Source organism: Mustela nigripes, chromosome 12 (genome assembly GCF_022355385.1).
Source record: "Mustela nigripes isolate SB6536 chromosome 12, MUSNIG.SB6536, whole genome shotgun sequence".
In the NCBI taxonomy this organism is placed as follows: Eukaryota; Metazoa; Chordata; class Mammalia; order Carnivora; family Mustelidae; genus Mustela; species Mustela nigripes.
Genome location: NC_081568.1, coordinates 147,571,509 through 147,587,201, shown reverse-complemented (window position 1 = coordinate 147,587,201; position 15,693 = coordinate 147,571,509). Strand labels below are relative to the sequence as shown.

Here is a 15,693-nt window from a genome sequence, read left to right as displayed (position 1 = left end):
TTTCTTTACATTTCCTCTGTCCCCACAAGCCCCTGGACTGGTTTTCACAAAACGCCAGGGGCCCGGCTCTCTGCACGACCCGTTCCTCTGGCCTGGGCACTCAGCCATTCTGGCCCGTGTCCCCGGGGCTGGCCCGTCGCTCCTAGATGAGTCTGCAGCAGCCGGGCCTGGGCGAGAGGGCGGTGGACACCGCCGGGCCACGCCAGCCAGGCACTGGAGGCCGGGGGCGGGGCGAGGGGTACGAAGGGGCGGGAGCGGGAGGGTTGGGGGGTTAGGGCGGGCGGGGCGGGCGGGGCCGGAACCTGCGTGTGTTGATCCGCGCGTCCGCCAGGGGGCGTCGCCCGCTCGGCCCGCCCGCCCCGCCCCGCCTGCTCGGCTCCCGCGGCGGCGGCGACGGCGGCGGCGGTGGCGGCGGCGCTTCCGCCTGGCCGGCCTCGGCCCGGTGCGAGCGGCCCCACGATGTGGCTGGGCCCGGAGGAGGTGCTGGTGGCCAACGCTCTGTGGGTGACGGAGCGGGCCAACCCCTTCTTCGTGCTGCAGCGGCGCCGCGGCCACGGCAAGGGTGGCGGCCTCACGGGTGAGGGGCGCGCGGCGGTCGGGCCTGTGGCGGCGGGCCGGGCGGGGAGGACGCGCCGGCGTTGGCGGGGGGCCGGGACGGGCGCGGGGCGCAGCTGGGGAGGGCCGAGGGGGTGTCTTCGAGGCAGTGGGGGGGGACGGGGCTGCGGCCAGGAGGCGGGGGCGGGGGCGCGCTGGGGGCGCGGGCCTAGAACCCGGGGAAGGCGAAGGTGCCGTCGTTGGGAGGGGGTGGGTGACTTCGGCCGACCCAGGGCGCCCAGGGGAAGGCTGGCAGCGGCCTCTGCCCGGACGCGGCGCCCGTGAGCTCCCCGGGGCTTAGCCCAGGCGTGTGCAGCCTCTTGGAGTGGGATTCATAGCTGAAAGGCGGCGACGCCTCCTCGGGCTTCGTCCTCTGCCTCTGTTTCCCCAAGTGCCTCTGAGCGGCCAAGTGACAGAAGCACACATTCTCTTTTGCCTCTTTCCTTCCCCCCAAAATTGCCCTTTGAGCGAGATCAGAGGTCCCCCGAGCTGCTGCTGGCCTCAGCCTCCATCCTTCCAGTCGATCTCTCCTCGGCCACTTTTCCTGCTTCTTGGTGACCTGGAGCGGCAGACGCAGGCCGTGCCTAATTACCAGAGTCGGCTGTTCTGGTGAGCCAGCCAGGGTGCCCTTTTGTCCACCTGGGCAGTACCGGTAACAGTGGACAGGCACCTCATGAAGTCGTGTGACACCTGGGATCCAGGGAAGGCCCATGGGGCGTGCCATCTGCAGGTGTGGTCTGAGGTCCCTCCTGCTCCAAGCCCGTTGTGGCTGCACCCACCCCCCTACCCCACCCCCCAGCACTGAGCTGGGGCAGACTGGGGGCCAGACCAGTCAGTGGCCCACTGTGGCCATGCAAAACTGCAGGCGCATCTTACAAGTTACCAACAGCAATTTCTGTGAAACATCCTGATTTGAAACATGAGCAGTGAAGACAGTCCTGCCAGATGCAGGCAGAAGTTTCCCATGGATGTCCTCTGCCACCCTCTCTGGAACCACACCTCCTAATGTGGAAGACACAGTCCCTTTCCTAAAAAAACTGTTCCCTTCACTGCCTGGGGCTGCCTCCCCACAGCCTCAGCAATCCCAAGAGCCAGGGCTAGACCTGCATCCTGGACTCGCTGCTCAGCGGAGGTGAGACAGCAGCCCCTCTGGACAGTCTGAACAGTGGTCAGCCTCAGAAGCTACTGCAAGCCAGGGCAGGAAGACGAGGCATAGTGCCCAGAACCTTTTGTTTCGTTGCACCAGCGTACCAGTATGTCCAGTCTGGTCAGTGTGCTCCCACCGGCTTGTTCGGTTTTCTGTGCTTCTGAGGATCATCTCAGAGGGTGGCTGGGACCCTCTGTGCACAAAAGGCCCTTCCCACTTCACGCATCTCTCTGTGTCTGCCAGGATGGAGGCCAGGCCTCCCCTACCCCACCCCAGGAACCACTCCTTCAACTTCCCATTCCAGTTAGGTTTGGTGAGTCCTGCTCAGGCCTCTGCCTGGCCTTCCCTGTGCCATCATAGGCATCATGGCCTCCTGAACCCCATCTTCCCCAAGGAAGGAACAGTTAGGGATATGGTTTTGTTCAGGATGGCTTTGAAAAACAGATGCAAGCCTGGATCCTTCAGTGAAGAATCTGAGTGTAAGAGGGGCCTGGGTGGCTCAGTCAGCTAAGCGTCTGCCTTTGGCTCCAGTTGTGATCCTGGGGTCCTGGGATCGAGCTTCACATCAGGCTCCTTGCGCAGTGGGGAGCCTGCTTCTCCCTCTGCCTGCTGCTTCCCCTGCTTGTGCTCTCTCTCTGTCAAATAAATAAATAAAATCTTTAAAAAAAAAAAAAAAGGGGGTGGGGGAGAAGAAGGAGGAAGAGTCTGAGTATGATGAGATGGTCTGCCCACAAAAAAGCTTTCAGGTCTCGAAACATGGATATGCCAACAGAATAAGCATTGAAATAAAGTTTCCAAGACCAGAAGAGAAACCCCAACAGGAGCCATGAAAAAAGTTTATTCCACACACTGGTAAAGCTTGAATATATGCCACTTTAACAACTATGTAGAGAGACATTTTAGAACATTTTAGTAAAATAGGCAAGATTACAGGCTCCTAACTTGGGTGTATGCGATGGGTACCTTCTTTTGTAATCAGTAATTTTTTTTTGTTCAAGACTGGGGAGGGGAAAAATAATTAAAAATGGAATATGAAATGAAAGTGTTATATTCAAGTTAATGCAATCAGTAAAAATTATTCTGACATCAACAGGAAAATGGTAACAGACTATTTCCAGAGCATACCAAAAGCAGCACTTCATCAAAGAGGAAAACATAAATTCCAAATAGGAACAGTGAACACATTTTCAGAGAGCTTGATAATTCACTTAACAAAGAGGAGAGAATCAAACACAACGGTAAAAGGCAGACACCTCTGATTTGTTGGGGAGATCGTGTCATTGACAAAGGCTGTACGTGAGGAGAAGGAAAATCTGAAATGTCCTAACATTCTTCAGAGGTGGAAAACACTGGATAAGTGTTTTCCCAAATTGGACAGTTTTAAAAATTGCTGTGTCCTCTTCAGTCATGATTTTTGAAGCCACAAGGAACTTCCTTAACACTTCCCAGAATAAAAATTTGTGATTACTTGGCGGAGAAAAAACTACATTATCTTCTGTTATTGATAACGGAAATTTTTGGCCAAAAATGTCGGGGAAATGTACCTTAAGAGATGTGTCTGGAAGTTAATAAAACACACTGTACTCTTTGTCTGGATTTTGTGATATCCGTGGTGTTGTTTTTGTCTTTAATTTGCGACAGTTGTACTTTCTCATCTTTGAGAATTTTTTAAAAATTTTTGAAAAAAATATTTAAAATAAATTTAAAAATTAAAGAACAACCCAATTTTTCCTAAAAAGGGACTTCCAGAATGGTTTAAGCTTATAAAGAAGGCCCCCTAAAACCTGCCTCAGCCCCTGCCTCCAAGTGTTTGTGAGTCTGGGGATGAGCAGAAGCTGCCAGGAAGAAGTGGGAGGGGATTTTTCCATAGGCCTTAGAGGAAAAAGAAGTCCTTTGGTGGATGGGGGAGGTGCCAGCTGTGTCTCCGTCTGGGCTGGGGCATCGAGGGCGGTGCCACCATTTTGGGCAGCCTCCAGGGCTCAGCTGTGAGTGTGCCCTCCCTCACCCTCTTCTCTCTGCTCTGCCCCCAGGTCTTCTTGTGGGCACCCTGGACGTGGTATTGGACTCCAGTGCCCGCGTGGCCCCTTACCGAATCCTGCACCAGACCCAGGACTCGCAGGTCTACTGGACAGTGGCGTGTGGTAGGTGCTGGGTAGGGCCTGCTGTGGACGAGTAGGGGGACCCCGGGAGGAAGGGGACACAGCCTGCATTCCTGGGCTGGATGTTGCCTCTGGAGAACCCAGTGCTGCCTTTCCTTCAGCCCACATGGCCAGGCCGGCATCCTGCTTAGGAAGGCAGCTCAGATGGTGATGGGCACCCTGTGGACAGTCATGGAAATGTGCAATGAGCATCTTGAGTCGCCCGACACTCGGGTTCCCAGCCCAAGGGGGACAATACATCCTTCTGCCTTCTAGCAGTTGTCAGATGATAAAACAGGGGTCCTTTCTGCGGTCTTTGGGCCATACTTTGGGCATTTTATAGGTTTTGTGGGTGGTTTTGCTGTTGCCAGTGGCCCCAAGTGGGGTGCCAAGGTACCAGTTGTGTCCCTCAGCACAAACGTGGTAATGGGCCCCATGGAGAGAGGACATGTATTTGGGGGGCTCCGTTCAGGCCTGAGTTACAGCTGGTGCCGCTGGTCTCAAGTGTGATGGGAGGGAATTAATATATATGAAATAAGGTGCCTTTAAAGAGAAGGCTGCCTGAAACAGTCATGGACTAATCGGTTGATGGAGACGTTGTGTGACCCCAGGTTTTCAGGAGCATAGCCCTCCCCACAGCTCCCCTGGGATCTGTCCCGGCCTGTTCCATGTTCCAGGAGACGTGATGGAATGCAGCTGCTGCCAATAATGACAGCGGTGGCTGTCCTCCCGGGCAGAGACACACACCACCCTGCCAGGGTCTGGGAAGAGGTCCCTGTCAGCCTGTACTGGCCTTGCTGAGGTCACTTGGACACATTCACGGATACACTCAGATAGCACTTCCTGCAGGCCAGGCACTTAGCAAATCTCTCAAGAATTCCAGAAGGTGGAACGTTGGCGGAGGGGGGGATTCTATTTTGAAGATGAGGAAGCAGTGGCCCTGAGGGGGTTAGGAGGCCTGAGAAAGGTGATGAGCATCCACAGCTGGGATCCTGGCTTTGGAAGTCAGCCTCCTCCATGGTTGGGGGTGGGTCTGAATGGAGGTGCCCTTTCCCCTGTGTATGAATCCAAGTCTGGGTTTGCCCACAGCCAAGTGGGGCATGGCAGGACCCTGTTACTCCTGGTTCCAGAGCCTGCAGGAGAGAGGGGTTTCCAGGGGGTGGGGCCCAGGGAGATTGGTGTGTGCCTGGGCTAGAGCGAGAGACGTGAGTCTAAAATGGGCCCTTGAGATTTTCCTCTGTCTCCCTGATGTTCTTTGTCAGGGAACAGATCTGGAGGCAGTGAGGGAGGTGGGAGGCCACGCTGGAGAGCCTTAGTCCTTAGCCTCAGGCCACACGCTCCCAGCTGCTGCGGCTTCTATCAGGCCTCCCAGCCTTGCCCTGACCTCTACTGGGCACGCCCCTCCCCTCCAGCTCTGCCAAACCAGGTTTGGTCATGCCTACACCTGCCCAGTGAATCCCGACTCCTTAGCCTGCCCCTGAAGACCTTTCGGGATCAGCCCGCCTCCATTCCTGTCCTCCCCTCAGCCTGTAGCCAGGTCTGAGCCTGCAGACAGACACTCACGGGACCTGAAGTTCCCAGCCACACCTGTCCTGGTCCCTGTGCCTGCTGCCCCCCCACATCCACCTACCTACCACTCTGTTGAGACCCCGCCCAGGTGTCAGCTCATATGGAAAACCAGATTCCCCAGACCCAAACATCCATCTTTCCTTCTTGCTCCCCTGGACTCACCGTGTCTTTACCAGCATCTCATACACTGCAGGCTCACGGGCTCTCCCACTCCATTCACAGCTCTCTTTAGGCAGCCTCGGTTAGGATCGTGCTTTGCTTACTTCCCAGCTCTGTGACACTGGGCCACTTACTTAACCTCTCTGTGCCTCAGTTTCTTCCTGTGAAATGAAAATAATGGCCCTGTCTCCAAGATTCTCTAAGAAATAAACAAGAGACATCACGAAAAGGTCTGAAAGCCAAAATAGGACTTTATAATAATTAGCAGTTACATTCTTTATAGTCTTTGAATCTAACACACAGAGATGGCATAGTTTGTGTTCAGTTAGTGCTAAATGAAGACTGAGTTGCTGCTAACTAATAATTCTTTTAAATGCACACAGATCCACACGAGTAGTGTGGACAAGATTTCTTCTGTTTGAGGTTGCCAGGAACGCGAGTGTAAAAGAGAATGACACGCTTGAGTTGCATTGCTTGCAGATTTAACTTCCCAATTCAAACGTGGGATCTTGGCAGAAGAAGAGGGAAACCCCTTCTCCTAGCAGCTAGACCTTGGCCTTTGTACACCAGGGAAAAGAGGCCACATGAGAAGCCCAAAGAAAAATGGGGGGAAAGGTCATTTATGGATGATTGAAGGGGCTTGCCAGGGTCCTGTTGATTGTGTGTTGTGGCTCGCTGTAAGTCATATGATCCTGGGTTTTAAAGGTTTTATTTATTTATTTGACAGAGAGAGATCACAAGTAGGCATAGAGGCAGGCAGAGAGAGAGAGGAGGAAGCAGGCTCCCTGCTGAGCAGAGAGCCCGATGTGGGACTCGATTCCAGGACCCTGAGATTATGACCTGAGCCGAAGGCAGTGGCTTAACCCACTGAGCCACCCAGGTGCCTGATCCTGGGTTTTAATCGCCTTCACAGAGGCAGCCTCACGCTGGCCCACAGGGGAGGGGGAGGGCCCTAATTCAGAATGGTTATAGAGTAGTGAGCGCCTTGGGTAAAGGTAAAGAAACAATTAACCCTCACCAAGACACAGCTGGGCTGTGATATGTGCCAGAGCAATAAGCAAGTGCCCTGGACAGAGGAGATGGTGGCGACCAACTCGACCTGGCCAGGGTGGGCTCAGGAGTCTCCAGCAGGTGGAAGTGTTGCCAGATAGGGAAGGAAGGGCTACCTGAGAATCAGGCAGCCTAGCAAAAATGTCTGTGGTCCACAGCTGTGTTGATCTTGTGTCTTTGCTCTGGCTCCCTCCATGTGACATATGTCACAGGGGATCAGCTGGGCCTTCTTGGCACTCTCAGTCCATAGATTGTCCCACCCCGGGTCAGCTGGGAGGAGGCAGGGCCCTCCCCCTTCTTCTTGTGTTCACTTCTTCAGAAAACAGCTCTTGAGTGCAAAGGCCCCTGCCAGGCACAAGCAAAACCCCAGAGAGGCAGGGGAAGGCAGGCCAGGCAGAGACTTCCCTCACCCTTTGCTTCTCCTCCAGGGGTCCCTTTTCCTAGTTCTGGGGGTGGGGGCAGAGAAAACAGCCACCCCGCCCTTTGGGAGTTGTGGTGAACTGCCCTCTCTGAGTTTTTCCATTACCAGTAGACTTGCTATGCCCCGCAGGGCCCCTTCCTAAGGAACACAGGACCACCTCCGAGGCGGGACAGACACAGGGGCCCAGCCAGAAGCTGACGGGGTCAGGCTTCCTGGAGGAGGCAGAAGCAGGGCTGGGATGTGAGCAGGGATGGTGAGGAGAGGCTGCAGGCGAAGACCTGGGTGGCTGCATCTGGCTTCAGAGATGGGGTGAGAGCCTCTAGAATGCGCAGCAGGAGACTAGCCAGCCAGGGGGCTGGAGTCCTACAAGAAGGAACTGTCTGGAGGACTTCAGTCCTTTACACCAAGTCTGTGTCTGGTTAGTCCCCTGCATACCAGAGACCACAGGAAATCCTTTATCCTGAAGGAAAATCGTGACAACCTAGCAGACCCACAGACCTACAGACTGCTTCTGGAAGGGCATATGGGGAATAGTGGCCACTATTTTGTGGTGTTAGGGGAGGTGCAGGCCTTACCTTGCACATGACTGCCATTCTGCCCGAGTTATTTTCGCGTTCACTGGGACCATTCATGACTACTGTCATGTACCCATACAGAACGCTGGAGGAAGGAAAAGAGAAAGCAGCCTCAAGATTATAGTCTCTTGGGTAGAGCAAATTAGGTCATCCATGTTAGCCACTGAACTTGTGTTTAAGGCCTGGTGAGTGTAATGATTTTCCTCTTTACTCCACCAAACCTCCCCCAGGTTCTTCCCGCAGAGAGATCACCAAACACTGGGAATGGCTGGAAAATAACTTACTCCAGACGCTGTCCATCTTCGACAATGAGGAAGACATCACCACCTTTGTCAAGGGCAAGATCCACGTAAGGTCCACCTTTTCCACTTCTGGTTCCCATGCCCGGCTCGAGGCGGGCAGTGTTGGCCTGTGTCATCTCATTTACTCATCAGACAGCTTGGTGTGGCCCTCATTTCCCTTTAATATCTGCGAAGGCAACCGTGTGCTCCCATTCTGCTCCAGGAAGGGGCGTTTGATTGAACTCATTGCCAGGCAGGGCCTCCCCTCTCGGGGCGGCCCGGTGCCAGCCTGCACTTAGCCAAGACTTTCTGTCCTCTGCAGAGGATCTTAGAGCAAGCAGGGGGCATGCATTGCTGACGGTCAGTCCCGTGGCTCACAGAACAGGGAAATGCTAGAAGTACCAGGCTAGCCGGAGGTACATTTCACTTAGGAAATTACAACTGCGTGAGCCTCTGATGCAGCTCAGAGGCTTGCCTGGTGTTGGTCCCACAGCATAGGCACATGTGTAGGTCGACACATGGGTCCCAGGATGCTCCCTGCAGTGCTGGCAGCAGAAACAGTACCTCCAGGCTGAGGCGGGGAGGGGAAGTGGCCACAGCCCATTCCGCAGAGCCAGAGCCGACTGGCTTGCTGGCCTGGCATTTATCAAGCACTTCCTACCGAGTCCTGCACCCAGCTCATCCAGTTCAGTCACATGCGGTACACTGCATGGGGTGTGTTACAGTAGTAAAAACTGGAGCTGTGTGTCAAAACCCACAGGGATGCTTCAGCTTCTCTTCAGGGGCTCATTCATGTGGTAATGAGCCTCTACCTGAGCACACGGGCCTGTGCGTTGTCGTCTTTCTGTCCTGTGATTTTGCCTTAGATTAGGTTTCTTGGAGGGCTCTTACTGGGTCCAAGTTTAGCCATGCAGGGTTGCTTTGGGAAGGTCTCCATGTCTTCATTATTCCAGAACCTTCTAGACGCAGGCAGACGGCACGAGCTCCTTGGCTCTTCCTTGTGCATTTTGAGGCTCCAAGCAGGACCCACATCACCTTTGTAGCTCCACGAGAAAAGGCAAGGAGAGCAGAGGCAAGTCTCCCTTCTCCCAGTGAGCAAGCTGGGCAATAATAATAATAATAATAAAGCAACATTATTGTATGCTTCTTGCATGCCAGACCCAAACAAAGTCACCAACAGAATGAAAAAAAAAATTCTCCATGACGCATGGCTTAAAGAAGAAATGCGTGTTAGAAAACATTTAGAGGGGTGCCTGGGTGGCTCAGTGGGTTAAGCCTCTGCCTTCGGCTCAGGTCATGATCTCCGGGTCCTGGGATTGAGCCCCGCATCGGGCTCTCTGCTCAGCCGGAAGCCTGCTTCCTCCTCTCTCTCTGCCTGCCTCTCTGCCTACTTGTGATCTCTGTCTGTCAAATAAATAAAATCTTTAAAAAAAAAAAAAAAGAAAAGAAAACATTTAGAACTGAATGATCCTCAGAATGCCACGGCATCTCCAAATTTGTAGGCTGCAGCAAAAGGAGGACACAGCGGGACATTCGAAGGCTTAAATCTTGGGAGGAGAAGAGAGGGTGGAATTTCATGACCCAAGCTCAGCAAATTCAGTAAGTTAGCGTGTCTAAGCCCAGAATGAGGAAATCTGAAGGAATTAGTAAAGGGCAGAAGTTAACTCCGTAGGAAACGAGAGAACAGTGCAGAAAGATAACAGGTCCAGGGAATGACCTAAGACATAAGCAGACTTGTGGCAAATGGGATGCAGGACCAAAGCGGGAAGCCTCAAACGAGCAAGGTTGGGAGGGAACTAGGAGGAGCACCTATAAAAAGCAGAGTTTTAGGGACGCCTGGGTGGCTCAGTTGGTTGAGCAGCTGCCTTCGGCTCGGGTCATGATCCCAGCGTCCTGGGATCAAGTTCCACATCGGGCTCCTTGCTCGGCTGGGAGCCTGCTTCTCCCTCCGCCTCTGCGGCCTCTCTGCCTGCCTGTGCTTGCTCTCTCCCTCTCTCTCTCTGATAAATAAATAAAATTTTTTTTAAAAAGTTTAAAAAAAAAAGAAAAGCAGAGTTTTAGAAAAGAGAAAAATGCCATGAACAGCTTCGAGCCAGGAAATCCAAGAGTTTAGACAACAAGGATACTTTCTCACAATAGGATGCATTCATTTCCATTACTGCTTGACACAAGTTCCCATACGCTTCAGGCCCCACACAGGTCCGTTAGCTGGGAGTTCTGGAAGTCAGCAGAATTCAGCAGGTCTCAGCTAAACGCCAGGTGTGGGCAGATGGGGCTCCTTCCAGAGGCTCAGGGCGGGGAGGACCTGTTTCCCCACCAGTTCTTTTACAGGGCTGCCGGTCTTCCTCAGTTCTGAGCCCCTTCCCTCGTCTGCATGCCAGCAGCATGGCACCCTAGATCACGTTCTCTCTCTCCCCACTCCTGTCCTCTCATTCCCTCCACGGCTCTGACCCTCCTGTGTCTTGACAAGGACCCTGGTGATGATATACTGGGCTCACCTGAATCATCCAGGGCCTTCTCCCTGGGTCAGAATACATACGTTAGTACATCCGCAGAGCAGGAGAGGTCAGCCCCTCTACGCCCTGCTTCGGGGTCCCAGCTGCGGGGAGAAGGGAAGAGGGAGCTTCCGACTGAGACCCAGGAAGGTGACTGATGCAGCAGGGTGTGGGTGAAGGCCCATCCGCACTCCACTGGTGGACCTGCTTCCCTAGCCTCCCAGCAAGTGGAACTGAGCACAGCAGAAGACAAAGGTGGGGCCTTAGTAACAAGGCAGGTGCTTTGCAACCTCTGGCCCTCATCCAGGCCCCTGGCAATCCGCCCTGCCTCTGGATGGAGGGGCAAGAGGCCACCATGAGGTATGGTGGGAGCAGTAGGCCAGGCCCCAAACACTCGCCTTGAATTACCTTCATTTATTGAGGAATCATCCTCCTGGAAAATTTGCAGGTATGTTTTGAGCCAAGGGTGCTAAGAACATCTTTTACCTCAAGAGGTCTTGGGCTGGCTCTGTGGCCCAGGTGATACCTCTGGGCATCCTGAGACCAGGGAAGATGCCAGCAGAGCACAGCATGGATATGTCCTGAGCTGGGAGGGGCCTGCAGCTGGTCTGGGGGTGGGGTCAAGAAGCAGGAGCGCCTGGTATATTGAGGGAGTGGGGAGAAAGTTAAAGAAATACAGAGCATCCTTTTCATGAGAAAAGCACTTCACAGAACGTTGCCGCAACTGGATGCCATTTGGGTAAAGAAAGAGGGAAAGAGAAAACCATGTGTTTGCGCAAAGGAACGTTGGTGCCCGCATGTCGGAAGGGAACCATTAGAGTGGGCAAGAGGGAGGCTCCATGTTTACTGAAAACACTGTTGTACTCGGTGTTTTTTACCACATTATTAAATTTTACAGAAAGTTTACATAGAAATAAATGTTTATTTGAAGAGTCCCTACTTCTGGTCAGCCATGCTGGAGGGATTATCAGCTCAAGGGTTGAGGGAACCTGCCTGGCATCTGTCCCACCACGTGCCTCAGCCTCGCCAGCCTGTGGCCCTGGGGCCAGCGTCCAGGAGTCCTGGGTTGAGGCACCTGCCCCCCCGCCTCCCCCACTGCCAGGGCCTGCCAGAATCAGTCCCCTTTTCCCCCTGCAGGGCATCATCGCAGAAGAGAACAAGAACCTGCAGCCGCAGGGAGATGAGGACCCTGGGAAGTTCAAGGAGGCTGAGCTGAAGATGCGGAAGCAGTTCGGGATGCCCGAAGGGGAGAAGCTGGTCAACTACTATTCCTGCAGCTACTGGAAGGGCCGTGTGCCCCGGCAGGGCTGGCTCTACCTGAGCGTCAACCACCTGTGCTTCTACTCATTCCTGCTGGGGAAGGAAGGTGAGTGGCCCCAAGAACCCTGCCCCCCAGCCGTCCCCGCCTCTCCCACCCGCCGGAGCTCCTGAGTGGCTTTCCCCCGAAATGGCCCCCTGATAGTCTGTACCCACAAACCACCCTCCTCCCCAGAGGGTCTCCCCGAAACTCAGTGCACTTCCGTAGTTCACAGCAAGGAGGCCCCGACCTGAGGCAGGCAGGCACCTGGCCCACCTGCACCTACCAAATGGGTTCTTCCCAGAATGACGGGTCAGGGGCTCTCTGCTCTCCTTGAAGTCAGAACATTCTAGGTCCGCTGCCATCCCCGAGCGGCAGAATGTGGTGGAAGGGCCTTGCTGGGGGAAGCCCTGGCCTCGGGGTATAAGGCACAGTCCCCGGGGCAGCCACACCACCCCCAGAAAGAGCTCCCAGGGCTTCAGCGCTTCCGAGCACAGCGAGGCCTTGCCCCACTGTGCACACACCTGTGCACACACCCTTCCCCTGCCCTCCTCCTACCTGGCACCTCCTCACGGGGCAGAGTCCCCTTTGGCTCACCTTCCTGTGCCCTTTGTCACCCCTCAGCCATTTGTGGGGCAGATATTCCTCAGGATGTTCTCAGGGTGGGGTGCTAGTTTGGCCGGGGGTCCAGAGGAGACCCCTATGGCTCAGGCCCTCCTTGCAGGAACCCCCGTCCCAGCACAGCCAGGTTCAGGCATGGGGGAGGGGCAGGGGCCCCACTACGGTCCGTGATACCCTCGGGTACGGTTCTCCTGGTGGGTTTCAGGCGCCGGAGCTGTTCCACTCTCTGGCCCATGTGACCCACCAGCCTGTGTCCCTGCTGGTGTCCAGTGAGCCTGGTGGTGCAGTGGGTGGACGTCACGAGGCTGGAGAAGAATGCCACTCTGCTCTTCCCTGAGAGCATCCGTGTGGACACACGGGACCAGGAGCTCTTCTTCTCTATGTTCCTCAACATTGGTGAGACCTTCAAGCTCATGGAGCAGCTGGCCAACCTGGCCATGCGGCAGCTGCTGGACAGCGAGGGCTTCTTGGAGGAGAAGGCGCTGCCCCGGCCCACCCGGCCACACAGAAACATCTCAGCTCTGAAGCGGTGCGCAGCCCCCTTGGGTGGGAGGGCCCAGAAAGGGCTGGTTGCCCATAGTTACAGGAGGGCACCATCCAAGGACGTCACTCTCCTTATGCCAGTGACGGGGTGCTTTTAGAACCTTCCAGAAAGGAAACGAGCAAGGACTAGGACTTGACAGTGTCCATCAGGCTGTGCCCGCCAGGCCCTGCTCAGGCGGCCAGCAGCCCCTGTGGCACTGGGGGGAGAGATGCTTACAAGGAAAGAGCCACCAAGTGGGCCAAGAGCAGGGTGCCAGGTGGCCACCTCTCAAGGTCATCAGGCAGGCGTGCCTTGGTGTCCATCCGTAGTACCACAGGTTTGAGCTCAGGAGGTGCTCATCTGGGTGTCTCCATGGGGCCAAGTCTTCCGTGGTGGGAGCAGCAGCCTCAGGGCAGAGGCACGGATAGGTGTGGGGTGCCTCTAGGCCCTGGGCCCCGTCTGCCCTCAGCACCTAGCAGGTGACTTGTCAAATCCTGTCAAGCTTCTGGCTGTCCTCCAGAGCCCTCGGGGCTCCAGGGTGTGCTGTTTGCTGACCAATCTCTGCTGGTCTTACAGATGTGTATTGTGGTATCTGGCCATCTGCCAAGTGTGTTCCATTGAACTCTGAGATCCCTGGGCATGACTTGCTCACGGGAGGACCCCAAAGAGCCCAATCCCACATGGCAGCCCCCTTGCAGGCCCACTGGCCCTGACTACTCTCCCCTTCCTTCTCTTACCCTGCCGTGCTTCCCCAGAGACCTGGACGCCCGAGCCAAGAACGAGTGCTACCGGGCCACATTCCGGCTGCCCAGGGATGAGCGCCTGGATGGCCACACAGGCTGTACCCTGTGGACCCCGTTCAACAAGCTGCACATCCCTGGCCAGATGTTCATCTCCAGCAACTACATCTGCTTTGCCAGCAAGGAGGAGGACGCCTGCCACCTCATCATACCCCTGCGGGAGGTGAGCCCCCAGCCCCCTCAGCCAGCTCTCTCCTGACTCCCCGGGGCACCTGGTGGGGGTTGCCAACCCAGGCAGCCCTCTGGGGTTTGGTGGTGGGCACGTGGGGAGCACATAGTGAGTCAGCAGCTTCCCTGAGCCCCTGCCTCATGTCAGGCCCCTCCAGGCATGGGGTGAGCTGGATTCTCCCCTGGGGGTCACCTCTCCTTGTGGGGAGACAGGCTGGGGTCTGGCATGCCAGGAGAGCTCAACTAACTTGAGGAAAGACATGTGCCTCCCCTATCAGATCCCAGAGGCTTCCTGTGGGGGAGTGTCCCCGAGTCCTGCCTTCCTGGCCCAGCAGTTGGACTTTAGCAAAGCCCCACTTTGGCTGGACTGGGAGGACTTTGACCCTGACCAGCCCCACCATGTCACTCTCAGAGGCCACCTCACTGTTCCTCTCCCGACACTTGTCTTGGCTGTGACTCAGACTCCAGCAGGGCTGCTGGAAGTCCACTCTCACCTGTGAGGTTGGGGATGGCTCTCAACTTGTCAGCTCTTACCTGTCAGGGATGGGGACAGATCTCACCAGTCACAGGCAGGAGTCAGCTGTCACCTGTCCCAGGGGTCGGCTCTCACCAGTCACAGGTAGGGGACAGCTCTCACTTGTAGCAGGAAGGGGGTCAGCTCTAACCTGTCATTCTTTCCTCAGGTTTCTTAGGCTTCCACAGTGACCTTGATGGAAGCAAGGCCATTTGTCCTATGCCACAATGAGGGGTGTGGACAGTGAGGGAGAGGGCTCCCGCCCAGATGAGAAGCACTGACAGACCACCCCCCAACCCGAAGGTCCCCAGGCCTCCCTTTTCCTTAATGGCCCAGCAGGGAAGATTGGCTGTTCAGCTCTGTGAAGCACAGCGAGGTGCTTAAGTTATAATCTAAATCACAGTATCCTGATTTTATTATTTTTTTTAAAGATTTTATTTATTTATTTGACAGAGAGAGATCACAAGTAGGCAGAGAGGCAGGCAGAGAGAGAGGAAGGGAAGCAGGCTCCCTGCTGAGCAGAGAGCCCAATGTGGGGCTTGATCCCAGGACCCTGGGATCATGACCTGAGCTGAAGGCAGAGGCTTTAACCCACTGAGCCACCCAGGCGCCCTCAGTATCTTGATTTTATTAACGACCTGGAGTGATGAGATTTCCCCTTGCATTTACAAAGCCCTCCAGTTGTAGGTACAGTGGTGATAGGTATGGGGTCAGTGAGAGGGGGTTCCTGTGTGCTGCCTCGTTTTCCCCAGGGAAGTCTAAGGCACAGGACTGGAAAGAGCCACAGCTCTAGAAGCTCCTGGCTGAGGGCTCAGGGCACCCCTGACCCTACATCTCCTGTTCCTGCTGGGCCATGAGTCTGTCCTGGGCCAAGGCCTGGGGGTGGGTGCAGAGGTCTCCGTAGTCCTCAGCTCTGTTTCTCCTGATGACCCTGCCGTTTCTGATGGCAGAGAGCTCTGGCTGAGGCAGGGAGCAGGACTAACTTGGGCTCTGGCCTTGGGACTGAGGCCTGATGCTGATAATCCTTAGTGTGCCCACCAGGAGCCTTCCCAGGGCCTCCCCCTCAGAGCAGGCTCCACACCCACCTCCCACGGGCTCTGGACATCACGCCCCCCAGATGTGCTCTTCTCATCGCCGCCTAGGGAACCAGCATTCCTTCCATCCATCCGCTCAGCTGAAAAGCAGGAGCTGGCCTGGATGCTGACCTGGCCTTGTTCCCACGCTCCACCCGTAGCACATCCCTTTCCCACAGCTGCCCCCCACCCAGGAGGGTGCTACCTGCCCCTGCCTCCTCTAGTTCCCCTACCCTGACAGCAGCCCGTGGAATTCAGAACATCAGTC

General features: G+C 55.5%; 1 protein-coding gene across 2 annotated transcripts in view; it reads left to right on the top strand.

Annotated features, from left to right (window-relative positions):
• Positions 1–390: 390 nt before the first annotated feature.
• TBC1D9B (TBC1 domain family member 9B) overlaps positions 391–15,693 on the top strand; it is a 40,485-nt gene continuing 25,182 nt past the window's right edge. For both annotated transcript variants that reach the window (XM_059416170.1, XM_059416169.1), the window contains exons 1-6: positions 391–577; positions 3,772–3,882; positions 7,884–8,002; positions 11,567–11,795; positions 12,618–12,876; positions 13,626–13,833. In XM_059416170.1, coding sequence (XP_059272153.1) covers positions 460–577; positions 3,772–3,882; positions 7,884–8,002; positions 11,567–11,795; positions 12,618–12,876; positions 13,626–13,833 — 1,044 coding nt within the window. In that variant the 5' untranslated portion in view covers positions 391–459. The remainder of the gene's footprint in view (positions 578–3,771; positions 3,883–7,883; positions 8,003–11,566; positions 11,796–12,617; positions 12,877–13,625; positions 13,834–15,693) is intronic.